The following is a 15,463-nucleotide window of genomic DNA, read 5'->3' on the forward strand; positions in this document are numbered from 1 at the left end:
CCTGCCCCCGTTGCAAATCCGCTCGCGAAAAGTACACACTCAGGCCCTGTTTACACTGTCTTTGTTTTTAAACGGCATTTTAGAACGACAACGATTTGACATCCACAGTGGCGTGTAGCATTTCTGAGCAGCCCTCCTTCCTCTCTACTTCTGAAACCCCACATCACATGACCACACAGACGCACACACAGACATGCGGTCGAGACAGCAGGTCCAGGCAGTCAGAGGACTGCTTCAATCTTCCACTCACTTGTACTTTGTCAATTTAAGCGAACACCTCAGATACTGTTGGCTGGTTCCTGTTGGTTGTGCATCTTTTATACCGACGCCATTATAACGACACAGATCACTGCCTATTCACGAGTCCCACAGAAAAAGTGATTGACAGGTGGTAATTATGTGTGTATCTTACATTTACATTTACATTTAGCAGACGCTTTTATCCAAAGCGACTTACAAATGAGGACAAGGAAGCAATTTACACAACTAAGAGCAACAATGAATAAGTACTAAAGGCAAGTTTCAGGTCTTTAAAGTCTAAGAAGGGAAGTGTTAGTAATTTTTTTTTTTTTTTTTTTTTTTTTTGTACAGTTAGTGTGATATTCAAATAGGCAATTGCAGATTAGGAAGTGAAGTGGAGACTAAATAGTTGAGTTTTTAGTCGTTTCTTGAAAATAGAGAGTGACTCTGCTGTTCTGATGCAGTTAGGGAGTTCATTCCACCAACTGGGCAGATTGAGCGTGAGCGTTCGCGAAAGTGATTTTTTTCCTCTTTGGGATGGAACCACGAGGCGACGTTCATTCACAGAACGCAAGTTTCTGGAGGGCACATAGATCTGCAGAAGTGAGTGCAGATAAGAAGGTGCTAGGCCAGAAGTCACTTTGTAGGCAAACATCAGAGTTTTGAATTTGATGCGAGCAGCAACTGGCAGCCAGTGCAAACGGACTAGCAGCGGAGTGACATGTGCTCGTTTAGGTTCATTGAAGACCACTCGTGCTGCTGCATTCTGGAGCAGTTGAAGAGGCTTGATAGAGTTAGCTGGAAGCCCAGCTAGTAGAGAGTTGCAGTAATCCAGTTTGGAGAGAACAAGAGCTTGAACAAGGAGTTGAGCTGCATGTTCAGATAAGAAGGGTCGGATCTTTCTGATGTTATAGAGTGCAAATCTGCACGATCGAGCAGTTCTAGAAATGTGGTCAGAGAAGTTTAGTTGGTCATCAATCGTTACTCCAAGGCTTTTCACCATTTTGGATGCAGTAATGGTTGCCCCATCCATCTGGATTGAAAAGTTATGGTGTAGAGTCGGGTTGGCAGAAACTACAAGCATTTCCGTTTTTGCGAGGTTCAGCTGAAGATGATGATCTTTCATCCAGTGTGAAATATCCAACAGGCAGGCTGAGATACGAGCTGGAACCGAGGGATCATCAGGATGAAAAGAGAGGTATAGCTGGGTATCATCAGCATAGCAGTGGTAGGAGAATCCATGTCTCTGGATGACTGGTCCTAGAGATGATGTGTAGATGGAGAAGAGAAGTGGCCCAAGAACAGAGCCTTGAGGTACCCCAGTGTTTAGATGCTGTAGGTTGGACACCTCTCCCCTCCAAGACACCCTGAATGACCTGTCAGAGAGGTAAGATCTGAACCATTGTATAACAGTGCCCGCAACGCCCAGTGACTCAAGCGTAGATAGCAGGATCTGGTGGTTGACAGTGTCAAAAGCAGCTGACAAGTCCAGCAAAATGAGGACTGATGATTTAGAGTCTGCTTTAGCCAGTCTGAGATCCTCCACGACCGAGAGCAGGGCAGTCTCAGTTGAGTGGCCTTTCTTAAAGCCGGATTGCTTGTTGTCCATGAGATTGTTTTGAGTAAGAAAGTCCAGGACTTGATTGAACACTACTTTCTCCAGAATCTTGGCCATGAATGGAAGCAGGGATACTGGTCTGTAGTTTTCAAGTAGCGTATGGTCCAGGTTGGGTTTCTTTAGCAGTGGGGTTACCCTAGCCTGCTTAAATGTAGTGGGGAATAAACCAGAGTCAAGAGATGTGTTAATTATGCGAGTCAGTGTTGGTATGACTGCAGGAGAGATGGCTTGCAAGAGATGAGAGGGAATGGGATCGAGTGGACAGGTGGTTGCATGGCTAGATAGCACAAGTTTGGACACCTCAGACTCAGAGAGCTGAGAAAAAGAGGTGAGTGTGTGTGGTGTTGGTGTTGTATCTTGCGTGTTTGTTGTAGGTGCAGCAAATTGAGCACTGATTTTTGCAGTTTTGGTGCAGAATAATGTAGCAAAGTCATCAGTAGTAAGTGTGGAGGATGCGGGTGGAGGAGGAGGATAGAGGAGGGAGGAAAATGTTTTAAAAAGTAGGCGAGGATTAGTGGCATTGTTGATTTTCAGACGGTAATACGTCTGCTTTGCAGAAGTAACCTCAGCTGAGAAAGAGGACAGAAGAGTTTGGTATGTTAAGAGATGTGCAGGATTTTTAGTTTTCCGCCAAATTCTCTCCGCAGCCCGAAGTTTTGAGCGATGCTCACGGAGAGCATCCGAGAGCCAGGGTGCAGGAGGACTGGCACGGGCTGGCCTGGATGCAAGAGGACATAATCGGTCTAGACATGATGCTAGTGTGGAGCAGAGTGTATTAGTGGCACTGTTCGAATCAAGTGCAGTGAGTTTGCGAGATGGAGGAAGAGAGTCTGAAACAATGGTGGATAGTCTATTGGGTGAGAGAGATCGTAGGTTTCTGCGAAAGGTAACCAGTGTAGGAGTGTGTGGCGGCTCAGGAGTAATGTGGATGTTGAGAGACAGAAGGAAATGATCAGATATTTGTAGTGGAGTTACTATTGTTTGATCAGTGAAGCAGTGTCGTGTGTAAATAAGGTCTAGCTGATTACCTGATTTGTGGGTAGCAGAAGTAGGTGCTCTTTTTAGGTCAAAAGAGGCAAGCAAAGTCTGAAAGTCTGCAGCTTGCGGTTTGTCAACGTAAATGTTGAAGTCACCTAGCACCAATAAGGGAGTGGCAAAATTAGAAAAAGATGAGAGAAGAACATCCAGTTCATCTAGGAAGTGACCTAATTTACCTGGTGGGCGGTAGATGACAACCACATTTATGTAGAAGGGGTGGATAATGGTGACTGCATGGAATTCAAAGGAGCTGATTGTTGGCAGGGACGGTATCAGAGTAAATTTCCATTCTTTGGAAATTAGTAGTCCAGTCCCACCCCCTCTCCCTGTCTGACGAGGAGTGTGGGAAAAAGAGAAATTAGCAGAAAGAGTAGCATGTGTAGCAGTGTCCTCCGGCCTCAACCAGGTCTCAGTTAGAGCCATGAGATTATAGTCAGAATATGTAGCTATGGAGGTAATAAAATCAGCCTTGTTAACAGCTGATTGACAGTTCCAGAGGCCCACGGAGAGAGAGAGTTGTGAAATAGTAGATACATGTATTGAACGAAGGTTGTGAGGATTACGCCTGCAGCGCACCTCCCGTGTTTTGCGAGTGTTAGTAACAACAGGAATTAGAAAACACATAATAAAAGTGCACTGACAACAAAAAATAAGTGTAAAGTAAAACAATACAGTAAAGTACTCAAGTGCTTTGTCGGTGTCTTTGCTCGGTGGAGTCGCGCAGGTAGAGTCGATGGTCTTTACCCTCGTCGGTCTTCACACGAGGCGGTCTTCACACGAGGCTGCCGCGACCGCTGCCGCGGTGAACTAGTTGTTTATATAACCCCAAAGCACTAGCTGATTGAATTCAGCTGGACACGCCTCGAGAGTCAAAACAAGGGCCGAAACTGAGGCGGACGACGCGAAACCGCGTCTGCGTTCGCTACACAAGCTCTTATAGTAACCAAGGAAACAGTGGCTAAACAACTTCTAGTATTATACACAACTGAAAGCAAGTTTAAATGTCCTACAACTTTACACAAACAGCTGGAAACAAGTCCTCAAAACATACACAACAACTGAAACAAATCTTAATGTACTTACAGGCTGCTGGTCTAGATGCTGATAAAGTGCTTCTCCTGCCGACTAATGCTAGCGTGCTCGCTATATAGTGGTTACCTGGCGTTTGGACACGCCTCCCGAGTCAAAACAAGGGCCGAAACTGAGGCGGACGACGCGAAACCGCGTCTGCGTTCGCTACACAAGCTCTTATAGTAACCAAGGAAACAGTGGCTAAACAACTTCTAGTATTATACACAACTGAAAGCAAGTTTAAATGTCCTACAACTTTACACAAACAGCTGGAAACAAGTCCTCAAACCATACACAACAACTGAAACAAATCTTAATGTACTTACAGGCTGCTGGTCTAGATGCTGATAAAGTGCTTCTCCTGCCGACTAATGCTAGCGTGCTCGCTATATAGTGGTTACCTGGCGTTTGGACACGCCTCCCGAGTCAAAACAAGGGCCGAAACTGAGGCGGACGACGCGAAACCGCGTCTGCGTTCGCTACACAAGCTCTTATAGTAACCAAGGAAACAGTGGCTAAACAACTTCTAGTATTATACACAACTGAAAGCAAGTTTAAATGTCCTACAACTTTACACAAACAGCTGGAAACAAGTCCTCAAACCATACACAACAACTGAAACAAATCTTAATGTACTTACAGGCTGCTGGTCTAGATGCTGATAAAGTGCTTCTCCTGCCGACTAATGCTAGCGTGCTCGCTATATAGTGGTTACCTGGCGTTTGGACACGCCTCCCGAGTCAAAACAAGGGCCGAAACTGAGGCGGACGACGCGAAACCGCGTCTGCGTTCGCTACACAAGCTCTTATAGTAACCAAGGAAACAGTGGCTAAACAACTTCTAGTATTATACACAACTGAAAGCAAGTTTAAATGTCCTACAACTTTACACAAACAGCTGGAAACAAGTCCTCAAACCATACACAACAACTGAAACAAATCTTAAATGTACTTACAGGCTGCTGGTCTAGATGCTGATAAAGTGCTTCTCCTGCCGACTAATGCTAGCGTGCTCGCTATATAGTGGTTACCTGGCGTTTGGACACGCCTCCCGAGTCAAAACAAGGGCCGAAACTGAGGCGGACGACGCGAAACCGCGTCTGCGTTCGCTACACAAGCTCTTATAGTAACCAAGGAAACAGTGGCTAAACAACTTCTAGTATTATACACAACTGAAAGCAAGTTTAAATGTCCTACAACTTTACACAAACAGCTGGAAACAAGTCCTCAAACCATACACAACAACTGAAACAAATCTTAAATGTACTTACAGGCTGCTGGTCTAGATGCTGATAAAGTGCTTCTCCTGCCGACTAATGCTAGCGTGCTCGCTATATAGTGGTTACCTGGCGTTTGGACACGCCTCCCGAGTCAAAACAAGGGCCGAAACTGAGGCGGACGACGCGAAACCGCGTCTGCGTTCGCTACACAAGCTCTTATAGTAACCAAGGAAACAGTGGCTAAACAACTTCTAGTATTATACACAACTGAAAGCAAGTTTAAATGTCCTACAACTTTACACAAACAGCTGGAAACAAGTCCTCAAACCATACACAACAACTGAAACAAATCTTAAATGTACTTACAGGCTGCTGGTCTAGATGCTGATAAAGTGCTTCTCCTGCCGACTAATGCTAGCGTGCTCGCTATATAGTGGTTACCTGGCGTTTGGACACGCCTCCCGGGTCAAAACAAGGGCCGAAACTGAGGCGGACGACGCGAAACCGCGTCTGCGTTCGCTACACAAGCTCTTATAGTAACCAAGGAAACAGTGGCTAAACAACTTCTAGTATTATACACAACTGAAAGCAAGTTTAAATGTCCTACAACTTTACACAAACAGCTGGAAACAAGTCCTCAAACCATACACAACAACTGAAACAAATCTTAAATGTACTTACAGGCTGCTGGTCTAGATGCTGATAAAGTGCTTCTCCTGCCGACTAATGCTAGCGTGCTCGCTATATAGTGGTTACCTGGCGTTTGGACACGCCTCCCGGGTCAAAACAAGGGCCGAAACTGAGGCGGACGACGCGAAACCGCGTCTGCGTTCGCTACACAAGCTCTTATAGTAACCAAGGAAACAGTGGCTAAACAACTTCTAGTATTATACACAACTGAAAGCAAGTTTAAATGTCCTACAACTTTACACAAACAGCTGGAAACAAGTCCTCAAACCATACACAACAACTGAAACAAATCTTAAATGTACTTACAGGCTGCTGGTCTAGATGCTGATAAAGTGCTTCTCCTCTCCTAAATGAATAATCTTGCCTTTATTCATTTACTGTATGATTTGTTTATGGGTAAAACAAAGACCATGCAGGTCAGGTAGTTTAAACGGTAGGCTACAAATAATTAATTGGTCATTAATTAATTAATTATTCATAATTGAAAATCGAATCGAATCGTGCCTTTAGAATCGAAAATGTAAACGAATTGAGGATTTGGAGGATCGTGACACCCTTAATGTGTATTCTGATGGATTTTTCATCACACTCACTGTATTGCTTCAGCATTTATTTGTAAATAAGTTATTGATTTTGTAATTCCAGGAACATCTTGGCTATGAGGTACAGTGTGTTATGCTTTCAGAAATTGCACTATACTGTTGGTTTAGAGTTAAAAATAAATAGTCAATATACTGATCTTGTTTACCTGTTGTCCTTCTCACACTGTAGATTCGATATTAAACTGATTTAGTGTGGCAGAGTGAGTGAGGGAGATGGTGGATTGATATGAAGCTCAGCCTGCACTTTTAGACATTCAGCTTCTGGTGGGAATTCTTTTACAATTTATAGGTCATGTGTTGAAAAGGAACTTGCTGTTGAAATGCCAGAAAATAAGCGTTAGAAAATTGCCAGGTTAAAAAGATAACATTACATTACCTATTCCACTATGACGGTTATTCTCCGTCTCCTCCATTTTCAGCTCCATCTCTAACTCTAGGTCTTCTGCAGCTGGAACCTCTGGACGTGGACCCGGTTCTAGTTCTGGTGTAGCGCGAGGACTTGCTTCTTTCTTGAGTTCAGGTTCATATTCTGGTTTGGGTTCGGGTTCTGGAGTAGAGGTGGTGAACGGAGCTATCACATCAGCTCGATGCGTCACAGGTTCTTCAGCTAGGCTGCTACTGCTGGATCCTACAGCTGCTGCATCATCACCACTGGAGCTACTGCAGATGGACCTGGCTGGCTCTGAATCCTCAATGCTATGGCTCAGATCAGAGTCGTCAGCTGGAGTTGAGGCTCGGGGAGTCCTTTCAACCGACGCTGGGATGTAGTGTTCCTGCACAGTTGCAGTAGGCATGTAGGTGGAAATATCTGGCTCGGGTGTACTAGGTGGTGGTGTAGGTGGAGGTGCTGGAGCCTTCCGCTTCTTAAGTAGGTTATGTGAGGACGGAGAGCCAAGGCTTATCTAGAGATGGAGACAGTGGAAAATTGGAAATGTTAGAATTTTTTTCAAGACTTTTGGGTGATTGATTTGGGTGATTCAGATTTTTGCTATGCACACTGTTTCAATACTTAAGGACTGTCTAATACTTAAGACTGTCTAATACTTAAGGATCACTGGAGAACTAAACACCATACCACACTAAAGAACTGCAACTCCCGGCATGCACCTCGCACACGCTGGTTCCTGTTTACCGCTGATTGCAAACACACAACAGCTGAAATTATTCATGGACTGATTCAAGGACTATATAAATAGCACACATACACATACATCAGGGCTGAGTCTTGTTTATCTGTTTAGTGTACATTACGACACATTTCTCTTGGCTTGCTGTGTTTGACCTCTGCCTGTTTTTTTACGCTGCATGCCACCAATACTGAACATTCCCCTGTTCTTTGACAACTACTCTAGATTATCTGTATGTATCTGTTTGACCCTTTTGACCGTTGCCTGGCAATTCGTGTAGTAAAACTGCATTTGGATCCTCAACTCCGTTGTCAGCGTCCCTCATATAACAATAGAAGACTGAATTGTGTTGGTTCCATGTGGATTACTAAACCAGAGAACTTTTGTTTTCAAAATGAGTGCGATCATTTATATTTCAGGGTTTTAGCAGACGTGTCTCTCATGTCTGTGAAGCACATATTCACAAAGATTTAGCTCTTTATTTGAAAAGCCAGTCATGTTTTTGATGTTTTTATCATGCCAGTCACCCTGTCTACTTATTCATTTTACAAAAACAAAATTCTGTATTGTAATTAAGAATATATACAAGTAAAAATAGACCCTTTTAGGTTTTCAAATATTTGTATGACCAACAATTACTATTGTATATATATTTGACTATGATATTTTATATGACTAGTATTTTAAGGTCCTTACTATGTTATGTTTATAACAAACGGCATTACAACTTTTGTAATTAGTAAATAATCTATTTGGGCTACTTACATTTATTTTGGGCTACCAAAAACAGAAGAGGACCTGCCCGAAGGGCTAGCAGGTAATTCAGCCAGATCTTATGAGGAAACGTAAGTATATTACATTTTGTCAGTTTAATTTTTACGAATTCGTTCAGTTGTACGAAAATGTACGATTTTAAAAAGGGGGCGTGGCACCCAATCCCACCCCTAACCGTCATTGGGTGATGAGCAAATCGTACTAAATTGCATGAATTAGATCGTACGAATTCATACAAGTTAGCTTCTAAATCAAAAAGTTATAAATCGCCGTAAGATTGCGTTGGGTAATTTGAAAAAATGTGCTTGTTATGTGGTAAGAACATACCAAAGCAAGTTCACAACATTATTGAATAATTAAATAAATGCAAACAGTACATTTTATAATCTTAAATAAATGAAACTAAAAAAAAAAGTGTACTGTCCATGAACCAGCTAGTTTTGGTACAGTAGCATCCAGCACTAATACTGTACAGTAACAAGCCTGCGATGAATGTTTCTGAGTACATGTATGCTGAAATGTGGGTCAGAGGTAAGAAAAACATTGAACTAAATGATATTCACACTCTGTATGATAAGGACAAAGGAAATGGGTCAGCACTGACAGTTACAGCATTTGTTTAACAAGTGCCTCTTTTGTAATTATTCATGTTGTGCTTTTTAAAAAATTACTGTTGCAGATTAATTGAGGCTGCTTCTGTGAACAGCAACTGAGTGCTGCTGCCACCCGCATCGAGTACTGTTTATGAGTTGAACCTGAGTAGCGTATATGACAGTGACAGCTTGAAAGTCTAAAGAAAACTATAAACGTGTTCTATTTAAAAACATATAAGTGTTCTTGGAGCTTCATATGATTAAGGGTTTCTGCAGGGTTTCATCAAATCAAAATTAAGACCTTTCAAGACCATTTCAAATCCATTCTAAATTAAATTTTAGACCAATACAGGGCTAAACACTAGTGATTATTTCTAATGGCCCAGTTGGACCAATAGAAATTTATTTATTTATTTTTTGCTTGCCACAAAATAAATAACTAAATAAATAAATAAATAAATAAATAAATAAATCTAACGTAATTATTTCTTAGCTACATAATTAACTTACAACATACTTTTTGTCAATATAATAGTTCTTTTTTTTATGACAAGTTTAACATGTTAAAATTATATTTATTGAAGAGACGCATAACTTGTGGATTACATAAATATTCAAACTATATTGTTGGTCTTTGGTCCAAATTGACTGAGTATAACTTTTGTTCAACCTAATGCATTTCTGTTATAACACCTTAAAGGTGCAGTATGTAAATTTGACACCCAGTGGTTGAACTAGGTAATGCATTCCTGGATTAAAACAAACACAAGCACAGGTTGCCAGATCAAGCCTAAAGGCTGATTTAAACCGTGTTCTAAATAAAAGCATCGGCACGCAATAAAAGGAATATTCCCTATATTAAAGGGAATTTTTGTTCTAACCAACACCTCAAATTGATATATTAGAAACCGTTTCTATTTCTCACAGTTGAACAACAGAAAACTTCGACAATGATCACGTACATCTCATGTGCTTGATTCAGTGTTGAATGCTAGTAATGTGAGTTTGAATGTCATTTTACTTGACATTTATTGCCATAATACTGAAAGCAGCAGCAAATAGTTTACCTCAGATCTTAAAAATGAAAAAAACGCTTGAAATTGAACTTTAAAACTGTGACTCAAAACCAACATATAGTGAATCAGCATGCACATTTAATAATGTTAAAGAAGTTTAATATGTATGAATTAGATCATAAACCTTAACATTTCGTTATTGAGTGCACTATTCTGTGCTTCTAAATGGCTGTATTTATGTTTCTGAAGCATTTCGACTGGTACAAACAGCCAAATTGCTTAACACTGCAAATCTTGTCACATAGCGTGTTGTTAGAACACTGGTTACAATGAAACCTGCTCACCTAATGTTTACACTTGTAATATATTTTTTGCTAATTAAAAATCTCATGTGGAACTCTGCGTCACATTTTGAGTCTGCTACTGTCCACCGGAGTTTGCACTTGGGTTACGGGCACATGCTTTGAGAGCCTTTTAGAATGAATGAATGAATGAATTTATGTAGTTTTATAACAAGGCAACCTGTGGTGCTAAGATATAATTGGCTAAACTGCCCTTGGGCGGGTTAAAAGAACCAAAACAAAGACAGCGTTCCGGCACGAAACAGACATTTTCAAAGCAGAATATCTGACTTCAGCATTGTTTTTTTTTCAGATAAACAAGTATGCTCACTTAGCATGTTTCTTAAATATCTGTTCGATAGCACCATTAAGTTGCATGCCTGTTTTTAAATATTATGTAAACTCCCTGTTACTTCTGTACAGAGTTCTTGTATGAATGGAGAATAACGTAAAGGGATATATTGTTCCGTTATTGTCATGAGGAACTGTGTAATTTTTTTAGTTTTCTTTCAATGAGAATAAAGGATTTTAATTTGGAGAAATTGCTGTAAAAATGTCTAACAGCTATTGAAAAACTTTGCAATAAAAAACTTAAATATAAAAAAAGGTTTTATAAAGATGGATTGTTAATAACTGAATGGATGCCGGCCCGACTGGGTATGTGGGAATATAAATTTATATTATCTATAAATAACTGAAAAGTTGTTTTCAGGGTGTGGCAGACCTTAAAATGTCTTGATTTCCTGAGCCCTGACAGTCTCCAAAGTAATGCAAATTATCAGTTTTACAACACGGCTGTATCTATTGTCTTCTCTGTCTCCAGAACATCATTTGCACACTGTTTTAATGCTAAAATGTATCGTGAATGGGTACTTATATGCTGATGAGATCGGGCCTGGAAAGGCATGTTACCCTGCCGACAACAACACTTCATTTGTTTGACTGTCCCCACCATGACTGTCCCCATCTACATGTATCAAATGTATTTAAACTGAGTGTCTTTTGTACCAATTGAGAGTTTCTTTCGATGATGCCACAGAGTTCTTCTTATTGAAGGATTCTGCTTTGAAGATACCGAAAGTTCTCCCTGGTTTTTTGGGCTCGTTTTATAATTCCACAACAGTTTGGTGCCGTGAGCCAGACTAGAGAAATTCACAACAGTGTTGGTGCCGTGACCCGGATTAGAGAAATTCACAACAGGTAGCTTTACTTGGACAGAGGAAAATTAAGACCTGTTTAAAGTCATTTCAATTCATATTTATTTATATAGCGCTTTTACAATGTAAATGGTTTCAAAGCAGCTTAGCATAGTTCTGGTAAAGTCCTGATTTCAGAGTTAAAATTCAGTTCAGTGTGGCTTAAATTTCACTGCTATAGTTCAAACACTGAAAAGCAAATCCATCGATGTGCAGCTCTACAAATCCTAATCCGACCAAGCAAGTGTTGATAGTGGCGAGGAAAAAAACTTTACCAATTGACAAAGTGAAGGGCAAAATTTTAGACACACAACACAATTTTTCAGTGAATTTAAGACTTTATGGCCTGAAATGTATTTTTTTATGTTACATGGAATGTTTTGACACATTTTTTGTTAAAGTTTGAACATCTCTGCACTCTTGCTGTCTATGGAGGATGAGGGAGCTCTAGAATTTCATCTAAAATATCTTAATTTGTGAAGATAAGCGAGCCTGCTTCTAAACAACACGAGTTTGAGTAATTAATGACACATTTTCCCCCTTTTTTGGCTGAACTACTGAAATTCTTTAATGTATCTTTGAATTAAGATCTTTTGAGTCAAAATATATCAAATGGAAATGTTCACTTTAGACCTTGTCAAATCAAAATCAAAGTCTAAGCCACCGTACTGCATGTCTTATGATATGTGTGCATGATGCATGGACCCTGGGTTGTGGTGCCATGGAATGCACTGGCCCCATTACATGAAGATTTACTTTCACTGGTTTACAGTTCAAAGCCATTATGTGTTTTCTTTTCTTCCTCAAAGTCTTTAAATGCATTTAATGTACGCTTAAAAGGGACCCTTGATCTGTGTGTGTACCACAAACTTAACCTCTGACCTTTAATCCACAACAGAGAAGCACAATGTATGATTTCACTCCAACGGCATGTTGAACACTTAATGTAGAGCAGAGGAGAGAAGGGACGAAAGGACTCTTTAATTACAGCCTACGAAGCCCAGGGTCTTGCCGCGCTCAAACAGAGCTGCTGCGTTGCGCTTCACAGCAGGCTGGCTGCTCATTCATCTTCCTGCTCCTTTCCTAATATTGAGTTCTGCTTCAACTTTCCCCTACATAGAGCTTAGAGTGCTGAACACAAGCTCACTGTGCGCTACAGGTCCTTCTGAAGTACACGTGCACATGCATGTATGCACTGACATGTGTCATAGAAGAATGTTAGAAAATGTACACTTTTATGTAGCTACTACTAGCTTGAATAGTATGATTTCCCCTGCCACAATCGTATTCTTGTTTCTCAGGGCCTGATCAAATGTCAACACAAGCTCATTGTGGATATGTACCCCGGTCTACATTTCTGGAAAACCACAAATATGTACCTGGGGCTACGTCTGGCTGCATTTTGTCTGTAAAACAAACTCTATGAAGTGGTATGATACCGAAGACAGCTTCTGTTCCTTTTCGTGATTTTTCTTTCCGTGCCATATGGACTGCTTTTCTGGTGTTAAAATTTGCCCAGTAGCTTGCCAAATACGCCAGTGGACTTGGTATGTGGAGCTGAGTGCGCATCGAAATCAGTGTTCGAGTTTGGAAAAGATTGGTCCCATTAACCAGGTAAAACAAAAGCAAAAAATAAATAAAATAAAAACATGCGGAAAACGTGCTAAAATCTGAAAACGTAGTAAAATCATGTGGTCACAGTAGAGCTGCTCTAAAATGAGAATCACAATTTTAAATTATTGTTTTTTGCTTAAAATCAAGATTGATTAGACATCATTGGTGGGCATGCGCACATCCTCTTGGTAGAAAACAAACAGTCTGTCAGTTCATGTGTGATTTAGTGGCTGCAAAAATGCCATTACATTATGACAGAAATTGCATTTTGGGTGAATTAAACCTTATTAATAAAGCATGTGACACTTTTAGCACCATTTGAAGTAGAGCTGCACAATTAATTGAAAAAAGATCGCAATCTCGATTCGACCCCCTAGACGATCTTAATCCAGCATTTCTACGATTCTGCCAGTCATATTTGCAAGTTCAGGAGAGAAAAAAAGGCGGCTGCATGAGTCTTTTCATTGTTTCACACACTTTGCTCAGGGACATGGACACCTCCAAATGATGTTAAAAGAGTCACATACTGTATCTTAAAGGTATGATTTACCTAAAAATGTCATTTTTGCCTTCATATTTTGCAGTATTCACGACCGCAAAATCACATGTGACATGAGCTGCTGACAGTGTGAGCGCGCGCCCTACTTAATGATAGACGTGCGCGTCTACTTTAGTAAACAGAACCTGCATACGCTGTAAGTACCAGGTTATAAAGTTGTAAATATTATTCAGTTTGTGGCAAAGAGTGATCGTTTGAGAGCCGCGCGCGAAGTATGAACAGCACTTGGCAGTGAAAATAAAACCGAAAGCATGCACATTATTTAAATAATCATATCGCATTATAACTGCGACAAGCATTTGATGCTTTTTCTTTCATAGCGAACAGCACAGTTGTGCATGAAAATAAATGTTTACAGTGTCAGTATAACTACTCTAGCCTATATAATGTTGATTTTACCAGTGAATTAAATGGTCTAATAATGTTGTCAATGACAGATTACAAGCATAGCCCTATATCTCAAACATAATTCAATATCAGACTTATTATCAGTAGACTAGAATTATTTTTAGAAATTTTGTTGCTTATTCCTGTTGTACAGTACCCATACCCAACTTCAAAACTGAGATACCTACTGAACTGTGACTTCAGTGTACCGTTACACCCCAAATGGTTACATATTTAAACCCGTCCAGTTTCATCTGGAATGTCAAATTTATATCATTCTTCAACCATTCCATTCACACTACGCAATCATAAAAAAATATTTTAAAAAAACAAGAGACCAGATTTAAAAAATTTATCAATTTATCAAATATAAAATCAGTAATTGGGCGAGGCAGTGGCGCAGTAGGTAGTGCTGTCGCCTCACAGCAAGAGGGTCGCTGGTTCGAGCCTCGGCTCAGTTGGCGTTTCTGTGTGGAGTTTGCATGTTCTCCCTGCGTTCGCGTGGGTTTCCTCCAGGTGTTCCGGTTTCCCCCACAGTCCAAAGACATGCGGTACAGGTGAATTGGGTAGGCTAAATTGTTTGTAGTGTATGAGTGTGTGTGTGGATGTTTTCCAGAGTTGGGTTGTGGCTGGAAGGGCATCTGCTGCGTAAAAACTTGCTGGATAAGTTGGCGGTTCAGTCCGCTGTGGCAACCCCGGATTAATAAAAGGGACTAAGCCGACAAGAACATGAATGAATGAAAATCAGTATTTTTTTATATAATAAATGGTTGGTTTCTATTTTCATAAATATATATTTAAAAAAAACTATTTATTTTATGTAATTATTGAATAATTTGATTTGATTACTTTGATTTGTGTTAAAAAATTATTTGAAAAAAAAATGAGGGAACTGTGATATTCTTTTCTATTTTCTGTATTGTAAAAACGCCTGGTCCTAAACCTTTATGAACTTTTTGATCTGTTGAACCAAAAAGATGTTCAGAATCGGAGGAACTACAGTATGTGAACTGGTTGCCAATGAAATCTATAGCAGGAAAAAAACAACTATGGAAGTCATTGTTTACCCATTTTCAACATTGTTCAGAATATCTTCTTTTGTTCAGAAGAAAGAAACTCAAATATGTGTCCGCAGAGAATACATATTTTTGGGGAGGTGAATTATACCTTTAATTCGGGTTCGGGCACTTTTCAAAGCTCTGAATAAAAATGTCAGTGCCAACAGAATCACTCATGATAATTTCAAACCTTATAAAACAAATACAACATAACTCTATTTTTAACTTCTAATTAAACCTGAGGTGATTCCACAGTTTCCATGACTGAACTGTATCACCATGCTCTTTGTCTACTGTAATTTTTTTCTTAATCTTTTAGC

The 15,463-nt window shown here is 40.2% G+C and overlaps 2 protein-coding genes across 19 annotated transcripts in view; both read right to left on the reverse strand.

Annotated features, from left to right (window-relative positions):
- The window catches only part of cobl (cordon-bleu WH2 repeat protein), a 138,518-nt gene that overhangs the window by 32,426 nt on the left and 90,629 nt on the right, over nt 1-15,463 (reverse strand). For all 17 annotated transcript variants that reach the window (XR_012391433.1, XM_021466684.3, XM_073924924.1 and 14 more), the window contains 1 exon segment: nt 6,855-7,380. Coding sequence is in view for 16 of the 17 variants with exons in the window: in XM_021466684.3 (XP_021322359.2) it covers nt 6,855-7,380 (526 nt within the window). In the remaining variant the exon portion in view is untranslated.
- Nucleotides 543-15,463, reverse strand: part of LOC141378159 (uncharacterized) — a 416,515-nt gene continuing 401,594 nt past the window's right edge. The window contains exons 1-2 of one of the 2 annotated variants that reach the window (XM_073925809.1): nt 3,073-6,220; nt 543-2,991 (exon numbers count right to left, since the gene is read on the reverse strand). In XM_073925809.1, the coding sequence (XP_073781910.1) occupies nt 623-2,991; nt 3,073-3,520 (2,817 nt within the window). In that variant the 5' untranslated portion in view covers nt 3,521-6,220 and the 3' untranslated portion in view covers nt 543-622. Of the gene's footprint in view, nt 6,221-15,463 lie in introns of those variants that run through there. The other variant, XM_073925810.1, reaches the window with a different exon arrangement.

The sequence above is a fragment of the Danio rerio genome, chromosome 16 (assembly GCF_049306965.1).
Source record: "Danio rerio strain Tuebingen ecotype United States chromosome 16, GRCz12tu, whole genome shotgun sequence".
Classification (NCBI taxonomy): Eukaryota; Metazoa; Chordata; class Actinopteri; order Cypriniformes; family Danionidae; genus Danio; species Danio rerio.